The following is a 20804-nucleotide window of genomic DNA, read 5'->3' as shown; positions in this document are numbered from 1 at the left end:
CGGTGCGGTCCACATACATCCTTTAGACCGCGCACGCCCCCGCGCCCCCGTGCAATCAAGAATTAAGCACGTTGACGTAGGATTCCTTCTTTCTTTAATCGTTTCTTTGATCGTCGTCGCCGGATTGGAGGGAGGAGAGCGAGGAGTAGACGGGTGGGAGGGCGGCGATAATGGAGACGGACACCGACGCCGCGGTCGCCTTCGGCGGCCGGACGGTGAAGGTGATCCCGTTCCAGCACGCGTCGACGTCGTCGCCGCCCCCGCAGCAGCCGTCGGCGACGCTGGTGGCCAGATGGGGGGCGAAGCTCCGGGCGATGACGGCCGTGGAGTGGATGGAGCTCTTCCTCCCGTGCTCCAGCTGGATCCGGACATACCGCTGGCGGGAATACCTCAAGGTCGACCTCATGTCCGGCCTCACCGTCGGTGTCATGCTCGTCCCTCAGGTTAACCAATCCTCCTCCTCTCTCTCTACTCATTTTCTTTTACGGATTCTTGGTTCCTGGAAGCATTATCTTGAAATTTTTCCTCCTTAGAAAGAAAGTTTTGATTAGTCCTTTTCTTTTTCTTCACGTAATTGAATAGGACGCAAGGTTTCTTGGAAGTTGCCCGGATGAAATTTTTTTGAAAATTTTCGTTTAATGATTGGTTTATGATAGTTTAATGTGATGCGGGGTTTCTTGCAAGTGTATAGGGTAGCAATTTCTTCAATGTTCTCGGAGAATGACTGGTTGATCTCGTCTTTTTTTCTCTGTATTTTTCCAAGATTTTTTGCTCCCATTTCTTGTTGTGTTGATGCTATGTTCCGTCATATTCTTGGCTTCTATGAATCTTGTGTACCACACTTCTGTTTTGGGATTCTTGATTCGGTCCAAGACTGGTTGAACAATCTTGGCTTCTTTTTTTCCCCCTAAAAAATCACTCTTTCAGTTATTTCTTGGAATGAGTTGCAGTACACGGTTTCTTCCTAGCATCATGGTAGCAATTTCTTGAAATTGTTGTATAATAAGATTGGTTTATGCTAACTTCTTTGTTTTCTTTAAAGATTCTTTCTTCCTTCTTCAGTATTTTGAATTTCTTTATGCATCATAAAAAAGAAATTAATCGAATGAGTTTATTTATAAAAGTAGACTTATCCTAAGTTCACTGGGTAAAACTATAAACCAGAAGTTTTACACATAGTTACCAAAACATATAATTCATTGGAATAACAGTCCAGGCATAGAATTTTGGAATTCAATTTCAACACGAACAGATGCTTTTTTATAACTGTGGACTATGGCCTTGCGTTGTGGAGGTCAAAATTTGTTATATAAGTCACTCCTACATTAGTGATTTGGGGTCCATTTTGATAGAAATTTCAATAATATGTATGAAATTGTTGGAACTGATGTGATTATAGAATACCTGATTATTATTTTTTTAATATACACAAATGTTAGGCAATGTCATATGCAAAGCTGGCAGGGCTTCATCCAATATATGGGCTTTGTGAGTATTACTTTAATTTGTGTGTTTCTTTTTTCAATATTTTAAAGATTTTTTTCTCAAGTATAGTATGCTGTGTTCCTCAAGGCCAACATTTTTTGTACAGATTCAGGGTTCGTTCCAATATTCATATATGCTATATTTGGATCATCACGTCAACTGGCAGTTGGTCCGGTGGCATTAGTATCGCTCTTGGTGTCTAATGTCTTGAGCCACATAGTTGAACCTTCTAATGAGCTGTACACTGAGCTTGCAATATTGTTGGCGCTGATGGTTGGCATATTGGAATGTCTCATGGCTTTGCTAAGGTATTCAACCATTAACCCTCTGTTTCTTTCCTGCAACAATTAAAATTATGTTGCTGTCCTGATGCTTGAAGTTTGATAGCAATATATTTATTGTCTATCATAGTTTTAAAGATCCCGGCAGTGATTGCTGGAAAGGGCAGGTGCCCTACCCACATCAACTATTGACCTCTTACACGTAATGTCTAATTACTTCTGCAGTCGTCTTATTTTTCTTTCTTTTATTTTCCTTTTTTTATTCGATGATCCAAACTGCGGTTTGCTTCCTGGTGTGAAGTACTGTTTCAATTACAATGTACAAATCACAATCTCACAGGCTGATTTAGTAAGGATACTTATTAATGGAAAGTCAAGCATTTCACGATGAAAACCAGACCAATAGCGGGTAACGTCTTATCACTATCTATGCAGTATGACTGTATCTAAGACCATCTTTTGGAGATTTAAGCCTAATAATTTTTACCGTACAAAGTTGCAATAGAAATAGTAGATATACGTTTTAGTAGTAGAAATAGTAGAATGCATTATTCAAAATAAATAATTTGTAAATTAAGAATGCTTTATAATAATAGTTATTGATAGTGCAGGGAGTGAAAAAATTGAAAGCACTACTAAAAATACTTTCTCAGTTTGGTTACCAAAGAGATGTTAAAGTTTCATAGCACTTTAAAAATATAGTTACTAAATAACAAACAACTTTTTGTTAAAAGTTGTACTAAAAAAAGCTCTACTTCCAAAAGTTCTATTAATAAAGCTCTACTTCCAAAAGTTCTACTAATAAAGCTCTACCAACAATCCCAAACAGGACCTTAGTATCTTACCTAACTGACATGCTTTTATCATTTGTAAGACTATTGCATGTGCTAAACTAATATGAGTTTATTTCCTTATAGTAGATCTGGACTTGCATAATCTTTTTCATGTTCACAATTCTCTACAGGCTTGGGTGGCTTATTCGTTTTATTAGTCATTCTGTAATATCTGGCTTCACTACTGCTTCCGCCATTTCAATCGCCTTGTCTCAAGCCAAATACTTCTTGGGGTACAATATAGCACGAAGCAGCGAAATTATACCAATAATTAGAAGCATAATTGCTGGTTTTGGCGAAGTATGCTCCTCATGCCCTCATGATTTTATGAGTTTTCTGTTTTGTTCTTGTTCATTCTATATTTATACTTATATATTTGAGTGTTGGTGTGTGTGTGCTCGCCTTTTTTTTTTTCTCTCTTAGTTATTGTCCAGAATTGATCTTTCTTATTTAAAAGCTTGTTTCTTGAGGTTCATATTTGTTTACATTTTATAAGTTCAGATATTCATTTCTGTTAATCTTGTTTAAGATACTTAAAATCATAATTATTTCTACTAACCTTATCTGGCAGTTTCTTTTTTGTAGTTCTCATGGCCGCCCTTCGTGATGGGGTCAATTTTTCTTGCAGGTCTTCTCCTGATGAAGCACTTGGTTGGAACTGTTCTTTCAACTTCTAATGAAGTTTAATTCCATTCTCTCCATCCTTAGGATATTATATTCGACAAAATCAACCATGACAATTGTTATCATGCTTGTTGCAGGGTAAATCCAAGAAGTGTTTGCGATGGCTAAGAGCAGCTGGCCCCCTTACAGCGGTTGTACTGGGCATAATTTTTGTGAAATTATTTCATCCGTATTCAATTTCAGTGGTGAGATATGCTCCATTTGATTTATAGAGTCTGAGTTGTTAAGATTGAAACCTAATTATATGATTACGAATTACAATTTTTTATGCTCAGTCTAATGTGTCCAACCATAGCATGGAGGTATTCATTGTGATTTTCTATATGTCTTGTTTGCACCCCAAAGGAAAGTCTAATCCTGAAAAAAGCTAAACAATTAAAGTGGAAAAAGGAGAATGGAAAAGTCTAAGCAATGGAACTGGAATAAGCCAAGGGCTCATTTGATGTTTGGTTTGGTGCAAATGGGCCGAATGGGAGCGCACTTAACCAAAATAGCTTCATCTCCCCCTGGGCAGAAGCCACTTCAGGTCTTTTTCTCCCTTAAATTGGCCCAGGTGGGAACTCAGTTCAGCTCCACTTCAGGCCAAGTGGGCTCCCCTCGTCTGAATTGAGTTAGCATGCCCACTTATAGGCAGCCAAACAAGCCCTAATGTTTAGTGTATTGAATCATATTGGTACATATTTGGTAATGAGATGATATTGCAAAAGCTGCTAAAAATCTGGATGACTTGATTTTAATTTTAGATCAGATAGAAGGCTTCGATATGTGGCAGAACAATTGGATATCTAGATGGGGAATATAATTTTTATAGCAGTAGTTTCATAAATTTGTCCACTAGAACTATGACTACTTATGAATCTTGAGTTCTGATTAGTTTCATTACTGATTGATGAGTTCTAGTGCAATAAGAACTTTTCGAGAGATTATTAGCTTCATTTAGTGCAAATTCTGAAATGATGGATAGTCCTGTATTGACGTGGTCCTCCTTTAGAAATCAGAATACAAAATCATTGGAAGATCACCAATGAAGCAAAATCATTTACAAACATTGCGTGTTTTCCATGTCTTTTTTCGGCGGTGCTAAAAGGATCATATTGTGCGACACCAGTTATTTGGGACACTCAATCTAATATTTCATAAATGCAATCTGCACTTTTTCATTATTTTAGGTTGGTGAAATACCCCAGGGCCTTCCAAAGTTCTCAATACCTAGAGGATTTCAGCATGTGAAGTCTCTACTTTCAACTGCGGTTCTCATTACTGGTGTGGCCATTCTGGTATAAGTTCATTTTGCTAATATTTTCTTGATCATGGAACCCTTTCCTTTATGTATCACTGTCATCAGCACTCTTTTTGCTTCCTACCTTTTCTGGATTTTAGGAATCTGTGGGGATTGCTAAAGCTTTGGCTGCAAAGAATGGTTATGAGTTAGACTCAAATCAAGAGGTAATCATTTTAAAAAATACATATCATAGAGACTTCCTGTTTTCAAAAATCTTTTATAACAAACTTATTTCACTGTCATACTTAGATCCATTTTCTTGAGTTATATTTCCTAATGTATTCCAGTTATAATTGTTTTTCGTATTTAGGCATTACTATTTGTGCTTAGTTTTTTATGATAATGATGTACCAAGATTGAAGATAAGTGATCAATATAACATCTTCGATGTGAAATGCATGAGAACTCTTAAAACTAGTACATCAACATGCAGATGCTTGTACAAGTTAATAATATTAACTGAACGTTGAAATATATACTAGTGATGGTCATTATGTCGTAAGCACCAGTTTTCTAAATGCTCATCATATATTGAAATATGATTCTGAGCATGCTTTTCTTCCTAATGAAACTTGTTATAATAACTTGCTTCTGACACATACTTATGCAGATAGCACGAACAAATATAAATTATAAAGCTTTGCTCATAATTGAAAGTCAAGAGATAGTTTAAATATATTAGGCTGGGGGTTCTCCATCCAGTTCTTTCATTAAAATAAAAAAGGTTTTATCCTAAAGCTTCATATCTCCAATTTCATGAAGAATAATATATATATATATATATATATATATATATATATATATATATATATATATTTTCCTCCTTGGAAAAACAAAGTACCCAAAAAATGCAGAGGGGATAATGTGAAAGTGTTTAGAGCATATTGTCACTCATGTACCAGTGGGACATAACTAGAGTTTTTTAAGATTCGAAAATGTTCCTAGGTTGCGAAGCTGTGCTTGATGAATAACATAATTAGAGAAGATAAAATAGCAAAGATCTTTAGAGCATGGTCTATCGAACCGGGCCCGAACGGTAGAATCGAGCCGAACCGTTCGGCCCGGTGCGAAACTGGGTCAGTTCACTATTTTTTTGGTTCTGGCCGGGCCGGAACCTGTACCGAACCAATTAAAACCGATATCGAATTGATCGGGACCAGCCAGAAAGGGTCTAAACTTGCCGGAATCATCCGAAACCAGCCGATTCACACTGGGTCGATCCGGTTCTGAACTAGGCCCCTTTTTTGACTTGTCTGAGGCACTATTTATTGTTGGAAAGGCCTGAGAATGCCTTCCCAACAACAATTAAAAGCGACAGAGAGCTTTCCTCTGCTTTCCTTCCCAACAACTCAAAAATCACACCGATTCAGCAGTTCAGAAGGAAGATCCAAGCCTAAATAAGGTGTGCTTCCTCTCCCCTATCTCATTCCCTCAATTTTTTTGGGGTGGCTTGAAAAAATAGCTCAAAAATTGCAAAATAAGAAAAAATTATGCCAAAATTTTTGATTTAAGCTTGATTTTATTATATGTTGTAGATCTATGGAGATCTACACGATGATATAAATATTTTTAATTTTTGGATTATATATTTTATGTTGTTTCTTGTAGCATGCAATATCTCACTAATCATTTTATGATTTATATTATTTTAAAACAATACGATTAGGTTAAATCGGGGTTATAGAAATATCAAAAAAATTTAAAAATATCAAATTAGACTTAAAATCATTGAAAAAGTTCAAAAAGAGTGATTACCAATTAAATTTTTTTGAAAACTCCAAAAAAATGGGCATGTCAGTTGGGAATCGGCACACCTTACCCGTACTGACACACGATACGGTACCGAACCGATATCGACCTGTAGCGGCCGCCGACTGGTACGGGTCTCGGTATCAGTTTGGCGGACCTTGCTCTAGAGAAATATAAGAATCATGAAGTACACTAATAGAGAAAAAAAAAAAGGAGGAACAACTTTCGAGAATGAGATGGTACATTATTCCTCCCTCCATAATTGGAATTTAAAGGATGGAGACCACTTGGAAGGCGGTACAAGACAAGAAAAGTCGGTTTAACAACAAACGAAAATCCTAATAATGATCTCATTCATGCATAACCAAGGAGAAGTTGAGAAAAAGGCCAAATTACCTACTCTCCTTCAGAATTCATTTCAAAAGATCAAAGTTATTCATTACAATGCTTCTGGGATTTTCTTAAAGAATCCCTACTTACAATACTTTGAAATCTTAAATTGTTGTAATGAGAAATAACGAAAATTTATTCCAGTTGGGATTATTGATGATGTGGGATTCATAGAGCCAACCTAAAACTTTGAGAAATCGTAATTTATTTTCCTTCTAACAATATTTTTGTATGTCTTGTCTGCTAAAGTCAAATAAAGCAGGTCTAAAACTTCCAAATACAATCCTAGAGTAAGAGGAAACTAGTAGTCAAAGTTCTACTTTAGATGAGACCACTTAAAATTGTCTTATTCTGATAATTGTTGCATAACAAGCTTGCTTAGTAAATCAGCTTCCATATGCCGAGTAGAAGCCTAGGCAGAATAATCTCACTATAGAGGAGAGAGACTTCGTTACAATCTGACATGTAGTGTTCTGAATATTTTCCTAAATGCCTTTTATCATGTATTGTGGCCCTGGCTCTTGTTAGGGAGATGGGGAGTTGTAACCAAGGGAATTGACATGCACGTTGGAACCCAAGTTGACCCAAAAGCTTAAACTGCTATTTTTTTGACCCATTCATCTATATAATCCATGTGCCTTATTTAATTGTTTCATGAGGGACTAAACCTTGTGATTCTCAACATTCTCCCCCTTCATGTGCGAACTGATTTTAACTTCCCTCGAATCCAATCCTCTATGCCCAATTATTCTTCTAAGTGCACCATGTGTTACCGCTCTAGCCCAAGAGCCTAGTCTCCATGAGCTAGACCTGCCAATGGGTCAGGTCCAATCCGAGACCTGCCAATGGGTCAGGTCCAATCCGATCCTACCTGATATTCGGACACGAGTACCCGAGTTCAACCTGATTCGGTGCAACCCACATCTCCTCTCCTCTTCTCTCTAGAGACCAAAGAAAAAAAATCTTTATACCCAAAAAATGGAAGAAAAGGAGCTTGACTGGAGTTGTTGAAATTGCTTCATCAGTGATTCAATCTCAATTTCTTGAATGACTCTCGTCTTATGAATTGGAGTCGTGAGTGCTCTAATCTCCCCCCCCCCCCCCCCCCCTCCCGAAAAAAAAGAAGAAAACCCCCACTTTGATTCATCTCGAGCTTTGACGTGAGGTGGCAAGGAGGGTGTCAAAAGGCATCAATGGAGAGGAAGGAATGAGGATATGGTGGTGCAGTGGGAGGTGGTGAAGAAGAGGGTGATGAAGAGCTTGTAGCAAGGCTAGAGAGGGCATCGGTGGCAGCTGTGGAGAGGAATGGTTGACGAGGCAGTGTAGAGAGGGAGCAGTGAGGAGGTGGTGAAGAGGAGGGCGACGAAGAGGGGAGTCGAGGAGAGCATAGTTTGCTATCTATCTTTCTCTCTCTTCATGAAATATTATAGGTTTCCAGATTAGGTTGGGCTCCTGGATAGGCTTGGCTTAGGTCAAAGTTCAAGTCGGGTAAGGTCCCAATCTATACCATTGACAAGACTACCGTGAGCCACACTTACCACAAAACGTTCGGCTCAAAACCAAGAGTTACTCGCTTTTCAAGAGCCATGTTTCACCATACCTTTATAAGAGTCCTCGTCAAGAATCATGCCTAAGCATGCTCTGACTCCACATCTGGCTCCATCGAGTCATCGACTTGCTGCATTAAGCTTGTGCTCAAATCCTATGCTTGCTCCATCAAGTCCACTTATTCAACTCGGCATATTGTGACCACCATGAATAGACTCTACTTACCGACATGCTACTGTTCGAAGAACCACCAACATTGGAGAACATTTCACTGCTTTGAGAGTCTTGCCCAGGAACACCACCATTAGCTTGGTACCACTTGTTGGGGTGTCAAGGAGTTGGTATCAAGGAACTTGATATGCACGTTGGAACCCAAGTTGACCCAAAAGCTTAGACCATTAGTTTTTTGGGCCCACTATTATATCAATCAACGTAACTTCCATTATTATTCTATGTGGCACTAAACCTCACATGTGATTCTCAACAGAATTCTGCCATCAGTCTTGTTTTGAAGACATCTGCACTGTCTTTTTTGGAAACTGGAATGGATATCTATCAATTTAAAGGTATTGTAAGCTAGAAATTCTAGCTTCCAGATGTAATATGAATAACAGAGTCTCCAAATGTGGGCTTCAAATATTTTTTCTTTTGAGTACACTTGCAAATCTCAAAATATATAATTTACATGTTCTGAATATAGATCTCTTTTATATAGGATAATTTTGTGACGAATGATTAGGTTGAAGATTGCATAATTTGAAATGCCAAGTGCTTGATGGCACATCAGTCAGTTACTTACATAGTTGACAGAGCTAATGGTTGTTTTTTCTTATTTCATTGTATACTAAGAGATATCTCATGCTCATTCATTTACAGTTGTTTGGGCTAGGCGTGGCAAATATTTGTGGGTCATTCTTCTCTGCATACCCTATAACTGGTGAGATACTGACTTTTCTTTTCCCGCAAACATGGTCTGAGATTTGCAATTTGTTCTTCTTTGCATAGTCAGAGAGAAACATTTAAGCTTAAACTAAACTTGCATGTTTCCATGAGATGACATTTGAGTATTTATGTGCAGGATCTTTTTCTAGATCAGCTGTAAATCATGAGAGTGGGGCCAAAACTGGATTGTCTGGAATCGTAATGGGAATTATTATGGGATGTGCTCTTTTGTTTATGACACCACTGTTTAGTGAAATACCTCAGGTATGACTTTGCCTTGAAAAGTTTTTTGGCCATTCAACTACCGATAATCTTGGCTTACTAAGATACCAGGAGTTAGTTTATTCATGCAATTTAAACCAACAAACTGAAAATGCTGAGTGCTCACAACGATGAAAGTATGTTTAGCACTGGCCTGGAAGTTAAATACATAAGAATAGTTCAAGCACAATATAGTACAGAACTCCATAGTGACAAACACGCAGAATCAAGAATGCCTGCAGATACTACAGATATAAATTTTTCTTTCTATGATAAAAAGCATATAAACCTAAGGAGGTTGGACTTTTGGAGGCTCTATGATAGTACGAAGTATATAAAGATGGAAAAATACTCTCATACAACATATGCAGTTATAAGCATAGGGTTATTGTACTTCTGAAAGAAATGAACACCAACTCTTGCCAGATTGATCATGTCAGAATTAACCTGATTCCTTCAGTACTGGATTGAAAATTATCAGAGTATCTACTGTTAGAGTCAGAGCTCAGGTTGTTGGATTGCATGAGTTTGAATTCCCTCTAGTTCAGTTATTTTTGTCATTTTTCCTAGTTAACTTTGATCCTATTTCTTGTATATCATCTTATCTCTCTCTTCACTCGGCTGCCCCTCCATGTGCATGGTCCCGGCTGCATTTGAGGGGGGATGTTAAGCTTGATATACATTGTTAACTCATTCCCTAACATCTTAAGCTTTTGAATCATTGGTTAGCCAACAACATTTCTCGAAAACATTGGATAGTGCATACTACATTTCAGTGGTGTTCTTTTGAATGGGAATTTTTTTTCTGCTGACCCACACCAGTCAACACATCATATTTCTTTTATTTCTTTCCTTTCTTTTTTTCTCTCCCTTTTTGTGTGTGTATGTGTGTGGGTACAGGCGGGTTGGTGTAGTCTCCCTAAGTGCATATTGCATTTGAAACAAAGGGCAATTTAATTTACTTCATCAGCGAAATTTTTGCAAATTTGTTTTGTTTTTTTTTTGGTTTTTAATGGGTTCCATCTTATGTTATTATTATTTTTGAAGACTTGGCCTCAGAGAAAGGATCCATATAACCCTCCCTAAATGGATGGTGTGATTTTGTATCATATGATTCAATTTATATTATCAGAACTTTTCAATGTTGCTTCTCAGATTTTGTCTAGCTGCTACTCAATGATCATGAATATACATGCTTAGCATGCTTTTCTTGTATTTATTTCAGTGTGCCCTGGCTGCAATTGTGATATCTGCTGTAATGGGCCTGGTAAGAATTTGAAAATACTTGATGATGGTGTTACTAATATCTATCTTATAATCTCTTTGGCAGTAACCAATATGAAAATTATATGACATTTCAAAGTTCTACTTTATATGTTACATCATGACTTTTCGAAACTCTAGTCATTTCTAGGTTTGTACGGAGGTTTGGTTATGTTCTACTGATTTATTTTAGCAATTCAATACAGGATGACTTTATATTTGATATCTCCACTAGCAAACATCAGATGCCAACTGTTTTAGTTGATGTCTTGTATTTCTGTTACTGTAAAGTTTTACTTGTGAAGTGCTAGCAGCGACAAAAGTTTCAGTTATACAATCACTAATCTAACTGGACAATATATGACCTGAGTTAGTTTGCCATTATCAAGTAGATTGTGCAATCTTGATGCATTGCTTGATATCCTCTACAAATTATTGCATAAAATAGAACACATTCATCCTTGTTAGTCAGTTTGCAACCCACTATTAGGACTCGTTTGGTTCGCAGAAAAAAAAGAAAAAAAGTGCGGTCAACTGGCAAAAGAAGAAAGACCTCTTGTTTGGTTGGAGTTTTCAAAGGAGAGAGATAGAAAAGTAGCATTTATATGAGAATAAGAATCTCATGTTTCATGGAAAAGAAAAACCCATGAGCAAAGAAGGCCGAATCGGACTGAACTGTCCGATTCGGCCTGTACCGAGCCGACTCGGTGGGAAATCGGGTTGGTTCGCCTAGTAGAGTCAGTTTTGGCTTTGAACCGGCTGGAACCGATTCCGAAACCGGCCAATAAAGGCCCGAATTAGACCGAACCAACTGAAACCGGCATGGAACTGTTCGAAACCATTCAGAACCAGCCGGTTTCGTTCAAATTTGGTGCAAACTGTCTGGTTAACACCGAGTCGACTTGCTTCTGAACCGGGCTCCCTCCTCTTTTCTTTGTTTGCTGATTAAAAGAAGCCTTCCCAACATCGTTTCTAAGCTCTCTGGCTTTCTCCCTTTCCTTCACGGTGAATATCACACCGATTGGGCATGATTGAAGGAAGATTGAAGTTTAAATAAAGTGTGCTTTCTCTTTCCTATCTAATTCCCTCATTTCTTTTAGACTTAAAAAAATAGCTCGAAATTTGCAAAATAAGAAGAGATCATGCTAAAATTTTAGATTTGGGCTTGATTTTATTATATATTGTAGATCTATGGATGATCTACATGATGACATAAAAATTTTTAATTTTTGGATTATATATAATTTTTAAAAAATAAAAATATATTTTTGGATTAAAAAATAAAAAAAATATTAAAAAATATTAAAATTAGAAGCGCATTTAGGGGCATGTAAGCTACTCTCTAGCAAAATTTGGTGTCCAAAATATTCAAGTTTTGATACGATCATGCGCACAATGATCTAGGCCTCAATTTGAAAAAAAATAAAGAAATAAGTAGTTGTTTTATCAATTAGTTTATCAGCCAGAAGACACCTCTCAGCAAGGAATGCCGAGCTGGGCCGTATCACCCACTTCAAGCCGAACCGGGCCATAGCACCCGGTTCAGGCCGAACCGAGCCAACCCGGTCTCTAACCGGGTTCAATTCGGGCATATAAAATGATTCTGGGCCCGTAGGGACCGGAACTGACTGGTAAGAGAGCAAACTGGACGGAACTAGACCGGTTCTGTCTGGTTCAGCCAGGATTTGGTGCAAACCGGTTGGTTCGCACCGAGTCCGGTTAGATTTGCCACAACGCGCGTGCTCGTGCTGTGGCATTTTTGGCCACAACGCGGTGTTATGGCATTTTGGTGATCGGTTCAGTAACCAGTATCGATTTGGTATCGGGTGCCGACTGGTACGGCACCTGGTACCGGTTCGGCAATCCTTGCCTCTTAGTGCCAAAGCTTTAGCAAAAGATTCGAGGGTGCTTATAACCTGGAGCACGTTCTTTATAAGATGAACATACAATACTACAACGTCGTTTGGTTAGAGGGGTAGGCTGATGTGCTTTCTGACTATGTTAATAATTTGGATATCTACAAGAGGCATCGCCACTCGACGAGATTTTAGATATTGGTATGTATGTTGTACTTTAAATATATGTAATTGATTGTATTATTTTATATTTTTTACCTCACTACTTAATTTGAGGATATTTTATGTTGCTTCTTGTAGCGTGCAACATTTCACTAATTATTTTATGATTTGTATCATTTTAAAACAATAAGATGCATCATTTAGGTTAAACCGAAATCATAGAAACATTAACAAAATAAAAAATATCAAAAAAAATAAATAAGACTTAAAATTATTGAAAAAGTTTAAAAAATTGATTACCAATTAAATCAACTTGAAAAACTTCACAAAAATAAAATTCGGCGTACCGGTATGGAACTGGCACTCCTAAGCTTACCGTGTATCAGTATGGTACCGAACTGGTATCGTACTGACTCGTCCGCCGACCGGTAGGTCTCGGTACTGGTTCGACAAACCTTGCCCATAAGGGATATAGGAAAACTACTTTCCCGCCGGTTGGAAATTAGGATTCTTTTTTTTCAAAAATACCCTTGAAGCCATCAAAATCTATGGATAAGTTCTTTCCTTTTATTAAGGGTGTAATAGATATTTCATACAACTTTTTTAGAAAAGTAGATGCTCAACCAATCATAAGCTACTCTGGAATGTACCACTTTCTCATGGTCAACCAAACATGCCAAAACCATTCTCATGCATCATATTTTCAGAAATCAGCTTTCTAGAAAAAATATTTCGGTGAGGAGAAATTCTTTCCAGCAATCAAGATCCTAACAATTCAACATTTTTTTTTTGCATTAAACTTCCAAAAAATAGCAATTACTAGGTAATTGTTGCAAGTCCATGTGATTGGATTACCCGTTGTATAAAGATGAAACTGAGAACATTACAATTCTAGAAGTCCTGCAACAGTCTATTGCTACTACCTATTTTACTTTTACCATTCTGTGGTCTTTTATCAAGCATCAGCCTATACTAGGACTGAAAATGGGTTGGATTATATCCGACCGTATCCATTTCTGTATCCGATTTGGGTCGGATTTGGATACTATTTTTTTGGTTCGATTGGATTTGGATTCAGATTCAGATAGTCAGTTCAATAATCTCTCGAATATCGATACATGTGCGGATACACCTGATTTTTCCGAATTCGGAACTGGATTCGGATATCTGTATAACAAGGTAAGTGAAAAGAAGAAGTTGAAGTTAAATCAGGGAACCAATTAGGTGATTAATCAAACCTAAACTAAAAGGAACCTAGATATCAGATGACCGTCACTTAAGACAGTAACCCGAATACAGAATACCTGATTTGAATAAAATCTTTCAAATCACCCTGCACACCTGAAAGGCTTAAATCTATTGTTTGTCTGTTTTATCCTTTTTTCCTCTTCGCCGTCTTCAAGCGGCTAGGGTTTCGAAAATCCCATCCACTTTCTAGTTTCCACCCAACAATTGCAAACCAGTGACAGCCGTAAGACGCCTTCGAGGCACCATAGATCCCGTCTACTTCGGTGATGAACAATTTTGAGCGGTATATCTTTTATGAAATTGTTAGCTTTTATTATTGATAATTATTTGTCAAAATTATATACATTTTTTAAATTGAATCTTTCTTTTATGATCATGTCTTCATTGCTAGTTTTCATCATTGAATTTTGCTCAAATTTGATTAATTTTCGAAAAATTATCTAATTTATATTTGTATTCAGATAAAAAAATGGATATGTTTAATATCTGATTCGTATCCATATCCGTTTATAACAAATATTGATAGCTTAATATCCGATTCGTATTCGTATCCGTTTAGAACAAATATGGATATTAATTTTGATATCTGTTTAATATCTGTATTCGTATTTATTGAAAAATATTGATATATCAATATCCGATCCGTTTTTAGCCCTAGCCTATACGATTATCAAGTCCTTGGAGATTGAAGTATGTCTGAATGTTACCACACTTGGATTTGGATCCTGAACCTTTTTTAATTCGGATGCAAATACTTAGAGAGGCCCTGTTTGAGCCTGTTGACACCCTTATTTAAAGGCATTATCACCATGTACCATCTATATTCCAAATACACATGCTAACTGAAGTGCACTTTCAAATGCGGTTCTGCCCATCAGAGTGCATACTCGTGCACAAGTGGCATCTTGCTGATGTTGGAACAATGACCTTTTTATACGAAGCGTGTTGTCTTACTGCCAGAGCAGCCAATCAGAGACTATATCAATCACAAGTTAAAAAAGGGAAACATAATTGGACAACCAGTGTATGATCATATATATTGGTCCTATGATATATGATTGCATATATTTGACTGGAAGACGAGTATGGCATTCTTTATAAGTTTCTAGCTGTTGTTGACTTGTGAAGTGAATATTTATTGTTGCAGGTGGATTACGAAGAAGCCTTATTCTTGTGGCGTATAGATAAAAAAGATTTTCTTCTCTGGACAATCACTTTTATTACAACACTAATCTTTGGTATTGAGATTGGTGTTATTGTTGGGGTAAGTATTTGAATTTGTTTCTAGCTTATATTTTATAACTTCAACTTATCCATATCTTCATTAACACATTTATTGTTTCAATTTATTAAGTCTGCTTCACCTTTTTGTATATGTGTTATCTCATATATGGGAATGGGATCATTTTGTTATGTTCATGATTACAGGTTTTGCAGATCTTCTGTTTTGTTCATTATATCAGATGTATTTTCAGTTTGTATCATCCAAAGTCACAAATACTTTGGTATAATAGTTGAGAGGCTGGCTTGCAACAAAACTTGAACTGATCATAGTGAAACTTTACAAATATACTCTACTGCAGTTTGCTGGTTCATCTCAAGACTAACCAATGCATGCTAATGCCTCTCCATGGTCTTAAAACTTACTGCGCAGGAATGTTTCATCTCTTAACACTGATATTATCTCAATGCTTTTTATTTGGAAACGTGAAACCATCTTATGTGCATATTTATTTTTCATTTAAAATTTAGATGTGCATATTTATTTTTGAGCATGATGATGCCCTTGAGGGATTGAATTTTGTATGATTGTCTTCTGTTAATTATAAGTAAATATTCCTATTACCACTGGATTTGGTGATAAGTAATTCTTGTTAAAGGCATGAGACTTTTTGCTTTGTAGGTTGGCTTCTCACTTGCATTCGTCATCCATGAATCAGCAAATCCACACATAGGTGAGTGCCGTTGGAATCTATCTGGCATCTGTAGTCTGTGTATGGTAGTACCAGTGCGCATCTGGCATCCCCATATCATTTTGAATGTAATTCTTATTGGTCATATTCTGTGTGCCATAATTTTATTCTTCAACACATCATTTATCTAATAGAATATATTGAATGTGTTTGACGGATACAGCTTCATTTTTTCATGAGACTAACTTAAGAATCATGCAGTCTCATTCAAAACAGTTTTGGCATTCACGCATACCTGTTTCTAGGGGTACAGCTTTTACAGTCTCAGATAATTCAATTTTATCATTTTTTTAAGTTTCAGCAAAAACATTTGTTTCTTCTAGATAATAATTGTTAAACCATAAGTTCGTTAAGTTCATTAATTTTGATGCTGGTGCCAACTAGATGGTAGTGAGCTTCTTTTAAAAAAAATTAATCAGTTGATCTGGTCGTTTAATTACTATCCATCAATATGTAGACATTAGACATTCATTTTCTTACAAATATGTGATCTGAGTTGCTCGATCTTCATATCAATGGTTTTACATAAGCAGTTAGAAGTTATTGCTACCTGGAGACTCATTGTTGCTAACTCGTATAGGTCTTTTGTTGCAGCTTTATTGGGGCGTCTTCCTGGAACAACTGTTTACAGAAATATTCTACAATATCCTGAAGGATATACATATAATGGAATAGTTGTTGTTCGAATTGATGCACCTATCTATTTTGCAAACATCAGCTATATCAAAGACAGGTGAATGTTAAGATTTTTTAGATTGCATAAGATTAAGCAAACTGACATGCTGAGAAAATTCAAGCCAGAACCTTACTTGCTTTTTAAGTTTTTGAATGCATTTTAATATTGTTACGCCAACCTGTATTGTCAGGCTACGGGAATATGAACGCAATCTTTCAGGAACTGCAAACCGTGGACCGGATGTCGGGAGAATATATTTCGTAATTCTTGAGATGTCACGTAGGTCTTTGATCTTTGCTGTCATATCTCAGTCCACACAAAGTACTTACCATCTAGCTCGGAATTTCTATGCAGTAACATGATAATTAATATTTTCATTAATTACAAGGTGCAACTTAGAAAATGAACTTTATCTTAGATTGTAAGAAAATGGATGAATTGAGCAAAAAAGTATGTTGTTTCTTGCATATGTTGTCTTGAAAATAATTTTATATGTGAACTTTTAATTTTTTGAAATACATAAAAACTGACCAAGTCATCCAATAAATTATCACGTTCCATAAATTTCTAATGGTGTCCTAGCATAGATTCAGTTTCTATGTATTTGAATAAAGTGCTGAAGACATACATGGGGGCACACAGTCTCCATATGCGTGTGTGAAATATACAATTTCAGTCATTTTGCATGATGCGGATATCTAAATCCATGCTACAGAGATTGGTGCATGAGATGAAAGATTCCAGTCATGCCATGCTTCGGCCCATGGTCAAATTGACATGATCTGCTTTGCAGGGCTTTAATCAATTGTTAGCGGGGGAAACTAGTGCCATCTGCAGGACATGGGATCCAACCAACCCAGTTCAGCAATTTCACATGAAAATTCCATCCCAATTCAAAGCAAAGGTTACCTTTCATCTCTTTTAGCCATCCAAGCTGTGAGGCTCTCTCTTTAGAATGAATGTCTGTCAAGAGATTCTCTTCGTCATTGTTCTTTAGAAGAGGTCCTGGATATTCTCAATCATTAATTAACCCTGCTATTAACACAAAATCTAGTTTTCAGAGAGTTGGAATCTCCTTCCATCCAATTTTTGACATGCCCATTTTCCTAGTAGCAGCAATATTTCCTCCCTAGGCTTCTCAGAGCTCAACCATTTGCATGATGCAGTTAAGACAACAACAGGTCCTACCATACGTATAATTCTTTGATGATTTCTCACAATTACATCTGAAAAATTACTCTTCTCGTTTGTTTTAGAGACCTCGTAAGAAGTCTCTCTGAGCAGGGAGGAGTCACCTGAGGCTGATTCCCAGGGATTGCCATCGAATCATTAGAATCTTGCACTTCATTAAGATCAATCCTAGTGCAGCTGTCTGGTTAGGCAATCTATCTGACAAATAAATCAATCCTTATGACACTAGTGAGAGCATCTTTTATGTATCACTTTGTGTGACAGCGACAAGGAAAGCTTCTGTCATGTCATGTAGCCTTTGATTTTGAGTCGTTTTGGCATGAAGTTTTCATGTCCTTCACAATGGATATTTTTCTTTTCACGTTCTTCTGCCTCTAGTCTGATACTTGGTACATATGTTCTCATACTAGAGCTATTAAGTGGCCTGGAGCCTGCAGTTTCGAGATCGATCAGGCTTACTCTGTGACAGAAAAGAAGTTTGATGAATGTTCGAATTTCATAGCTTAGAACTGCATATCAGTTGTTTTAGCATGTACTTATTTATCTTCTTTATCCACATTTTTCAAATTTTGTTATGCTAACCATTTATTTATGTTTAAAACTTGCTGTTACACTCCAAGTTGTACCTCTGTTGGCATTATGAAAGCTCCATGATTATGTACAAGGCAAAGCAATAAGTCACAAAGACCTATTAACTTGTTGCAGCTGTTACATATATAGACGCCAGTGCTGTTCAAGCTCTCAAAGACCTTCATCAGGAGTACAATTCACGTGGTATCCAGGTTATTATCTTCTTGAAATTTAAAATCATGTCCTTAAATGCCACAACTTTATGGACCATGACATGGAATCTCAGTGACTTTCAATCTCTCTCTCTCTCTCTCTCTCTCTCTCTCTCTCTCTCAAGTAGATTGCAGTTGCAAACCCAAACCCGGAAGTTCATCGGTTACTTTCAAGATCTGGTCTCATAGACCTGATTGGCAAGGAATGGTGTTTTGTGAGGGTCCATGATGCCGTACAAGTTTGTCTACAACATGTGCAGAACTTGGATGGGATAACTCCAACAGCGGTAGACAGGACTCCTAGGAGGCAGCAGAATTTCCTGCAGAGCCTACGGCAGCATGAAGGTGGAGGTAACTCCGTAGTGGAGCCGCTCTTGCCACAAGAGAGAGTTTGAAAGTGTTTATTCTCATAGCTGGTTATTTTTGGAGCTGTGAATTGTAAATGCAGGCACTCCAATTCAAATATTTCACCCAAGCATGACTCTGATTTCTATCACAATTGTTTCCTTGAAATCACATATATTTGTTTCATTCTTGATATATTCGTTGGATATCTCTTTCTCATTTCCATGTGCAATCACTTTAGAACCATACCTCTCCATGCCCTCAGGATCTTAGGACTGTTAATTTGCTGTCTGGTCGTGGATCAGTTTGTAAGGAGCCAGAACACTGAAAGCCTCACTTCAATTTGTAGTCGTACCATATGAGATGGTTTTACATGGAGATATTGTAGAAGAGAAGGTGCCAAATTACTCGTGGAATTTGATAGTTTGATGAAATGGCTATTTAATGTTGATTCCGTGTACCAGCAGACAGGGCAATAAACACAGTATAAGGCTTTTTCCACCCATGTGGATTTTGTTTTCTAGGTACATTAGGACTAGGGCAAAAATGGCGTCCAGTTTGACCGGGTATCAAACATAGACTGGAGCAGCTAAGACTTATACAAAGGTGTTCACATCTCTCCTATATTTGGAGGTCATAGATAATCTTGTTGAGGAGCTGCACTCCTGTTGGAGGAGACATTTACAAGACAGTGCAAACAGCGTACAAGCTCATGAATTTACGTACAGGTAGGTACCTTTGGAGTTCTTTTTGTATTTAGCCTTCAAGGTTTCATTAGTCTGTGTATTTTAATTAGAGAAGAGAAAGATCAGAGGAAATTTTGAGAAGAATTTATAAGACAATTTCTTCCCTCTATTTTCTTTTTTTTTTGTGGTGGTGGTGGTGGTGGTGCGGGTGGGGGCATAGAATGATTGGAAATAAGGGCAGCAATCTTGGTGGCGGTGGGTGGCTGCGGGGCGGGTGGGGGCAATAAAATGATTGGAAATAAGGGTAGCAATCTAGGATCCAATCATAACAAACCTAATTTAAGTAGGCTTTGATTTAACCTAAATAGGTCATAATCATAAATAATTTAATCCATCTTAACCAATTTATTGACTAGGTTGGATATAGGTTTAGAATCTCAATTTATTTGACCCTTTTACTAGTTCATTTATTGAATAATTTCTTCTACTAGTTGGATTAGAATAACAAGTTATACGGGTTTACTTATTTGATAAAAAAAAAATCAGGCCTTGGTATTTTTGGTCGTTTCAGTAAACAAATCAAGCTTAGGCAGATAGACATCTTAGCCATGCCTAACTCGATTGCCACCAAAATTTTGGAGATGCTTAAAAGCAATCTTTATACCAAACCTCTGGTGTCTTTTAACACATTCTAGAGCCAACCATGAATTTTGATGGCAGTGTATCGAAGGGCATCAGCAGAAGTGGTGTCTTTTAACACATTCTAGAGCCATCCAAGGTTGATGAATTTCGATGGCAGTGTATCGAAGGGCATCAGCAGAAATGACGTAGGCTTTGTGATCAGAGACCAATACTCCAGATTGATTGCGCCAGAGGTTAGCGCACATTTGGTAGCTCCGTTCTTGTAGCAGAGTTGCATGCGGCGTGGAAGAGTCTTGTTCATGCTAGAGTATACCTGAGTGCTCAGCGGTCCCTAGAGGATGACTCCACCACAGTGGTCGGCTGAATTCGAGGCTAGCAAGCCAGGTTAGATTCGCATCTACTACTACGGGATATTTGGCGCTTGGCGGAGGAGCTAGATTCATTTCGGATCTCATGTGTTTCACGAGGTGAACAGTACTGCGGACTGTATTGCTTCCTTTGCAGCCCACCACTCTGGGTTTATAG

General features: G+C 37.4%; 1 protein-coding gene across 4 annotated transcripts; it reads left to right on the top strand.

The window, feature by feature from the left end:
- Positions 1 to 19170, top strand: LOC103705929 (sulfate transporter 4.1, chloroplastic-like). 4 transcript variants are annotated; one of them, XR_001879381.3, is made up of 18 exons: positions 1 to 443; positions 1440 to 1488; positions 1592 to 1793; positions 2731 to 2899; positions 3185 to 3250; positions 3361 to 3468; positions 4453 to 4560; positions 4664 to 4729; positions 9129 to 9189; positions 9331 to 9458; positions 10681 to 10722; positions 15132 to 15248; positions 15888 to 15939; positions 16552 to 16690; positions 16824 to 16912; positions 17427 to 17537; positions 18530 to 18606; positions 18735 to 19170. XR_001879381.3 is itself a non-coding variant. In XM_026804200.2 (17 exons), exons 1-17 carry the CDS (start codon positions 171 to 173, stop codon positions 18999 to 19001), a joined length of 2055 nt encoding a protein of 684 aa, XP_026660001.1. In that variant the 5' UTR covers positions 5 to 170; the 3' UTR covers positions 19002 to 19170. The 4 variants fall into 4 exon arrangements, 3 of the variants coding, with proteins under 3 accessions (XP_026660002.1, XP_026660001.1, XP_008788063.1); XM_026804200.2 differs by lacking the exon at positions 17427 to 17537 and having other exon boundaries at positions 5 to 443; positions 16824 to 16954; XM_008789841.4 differs by lacking the exon at positions 17427 to 17537 and having other exon boundaries at positions 7 to 443.
- The last annotated feature ends 1634 nt before the right edge of the window (positions 19171 to 20804 follow it).

The sequence above is a fragment of the Phoenix dactylifera genome, chromosome 3, assembly GCF_009389715.1.
Source record: "Phoenix dactylifera cultivar Barhee BC4 chromosome 3, palm_55x_up_171113_PBpolish2nd_filt_p, whole genome shotgun sequence".
NCBI classification, from domain to species: Eukaryota; Viridiplantae; Streptophyta; class Magnoliopsida; order Arecales; family Arecaceae; genus Phoenix; species Phoenix dactylifera.
This window is presented reverse-complemented; position numbering and strand designations above follow the sequence as displayed.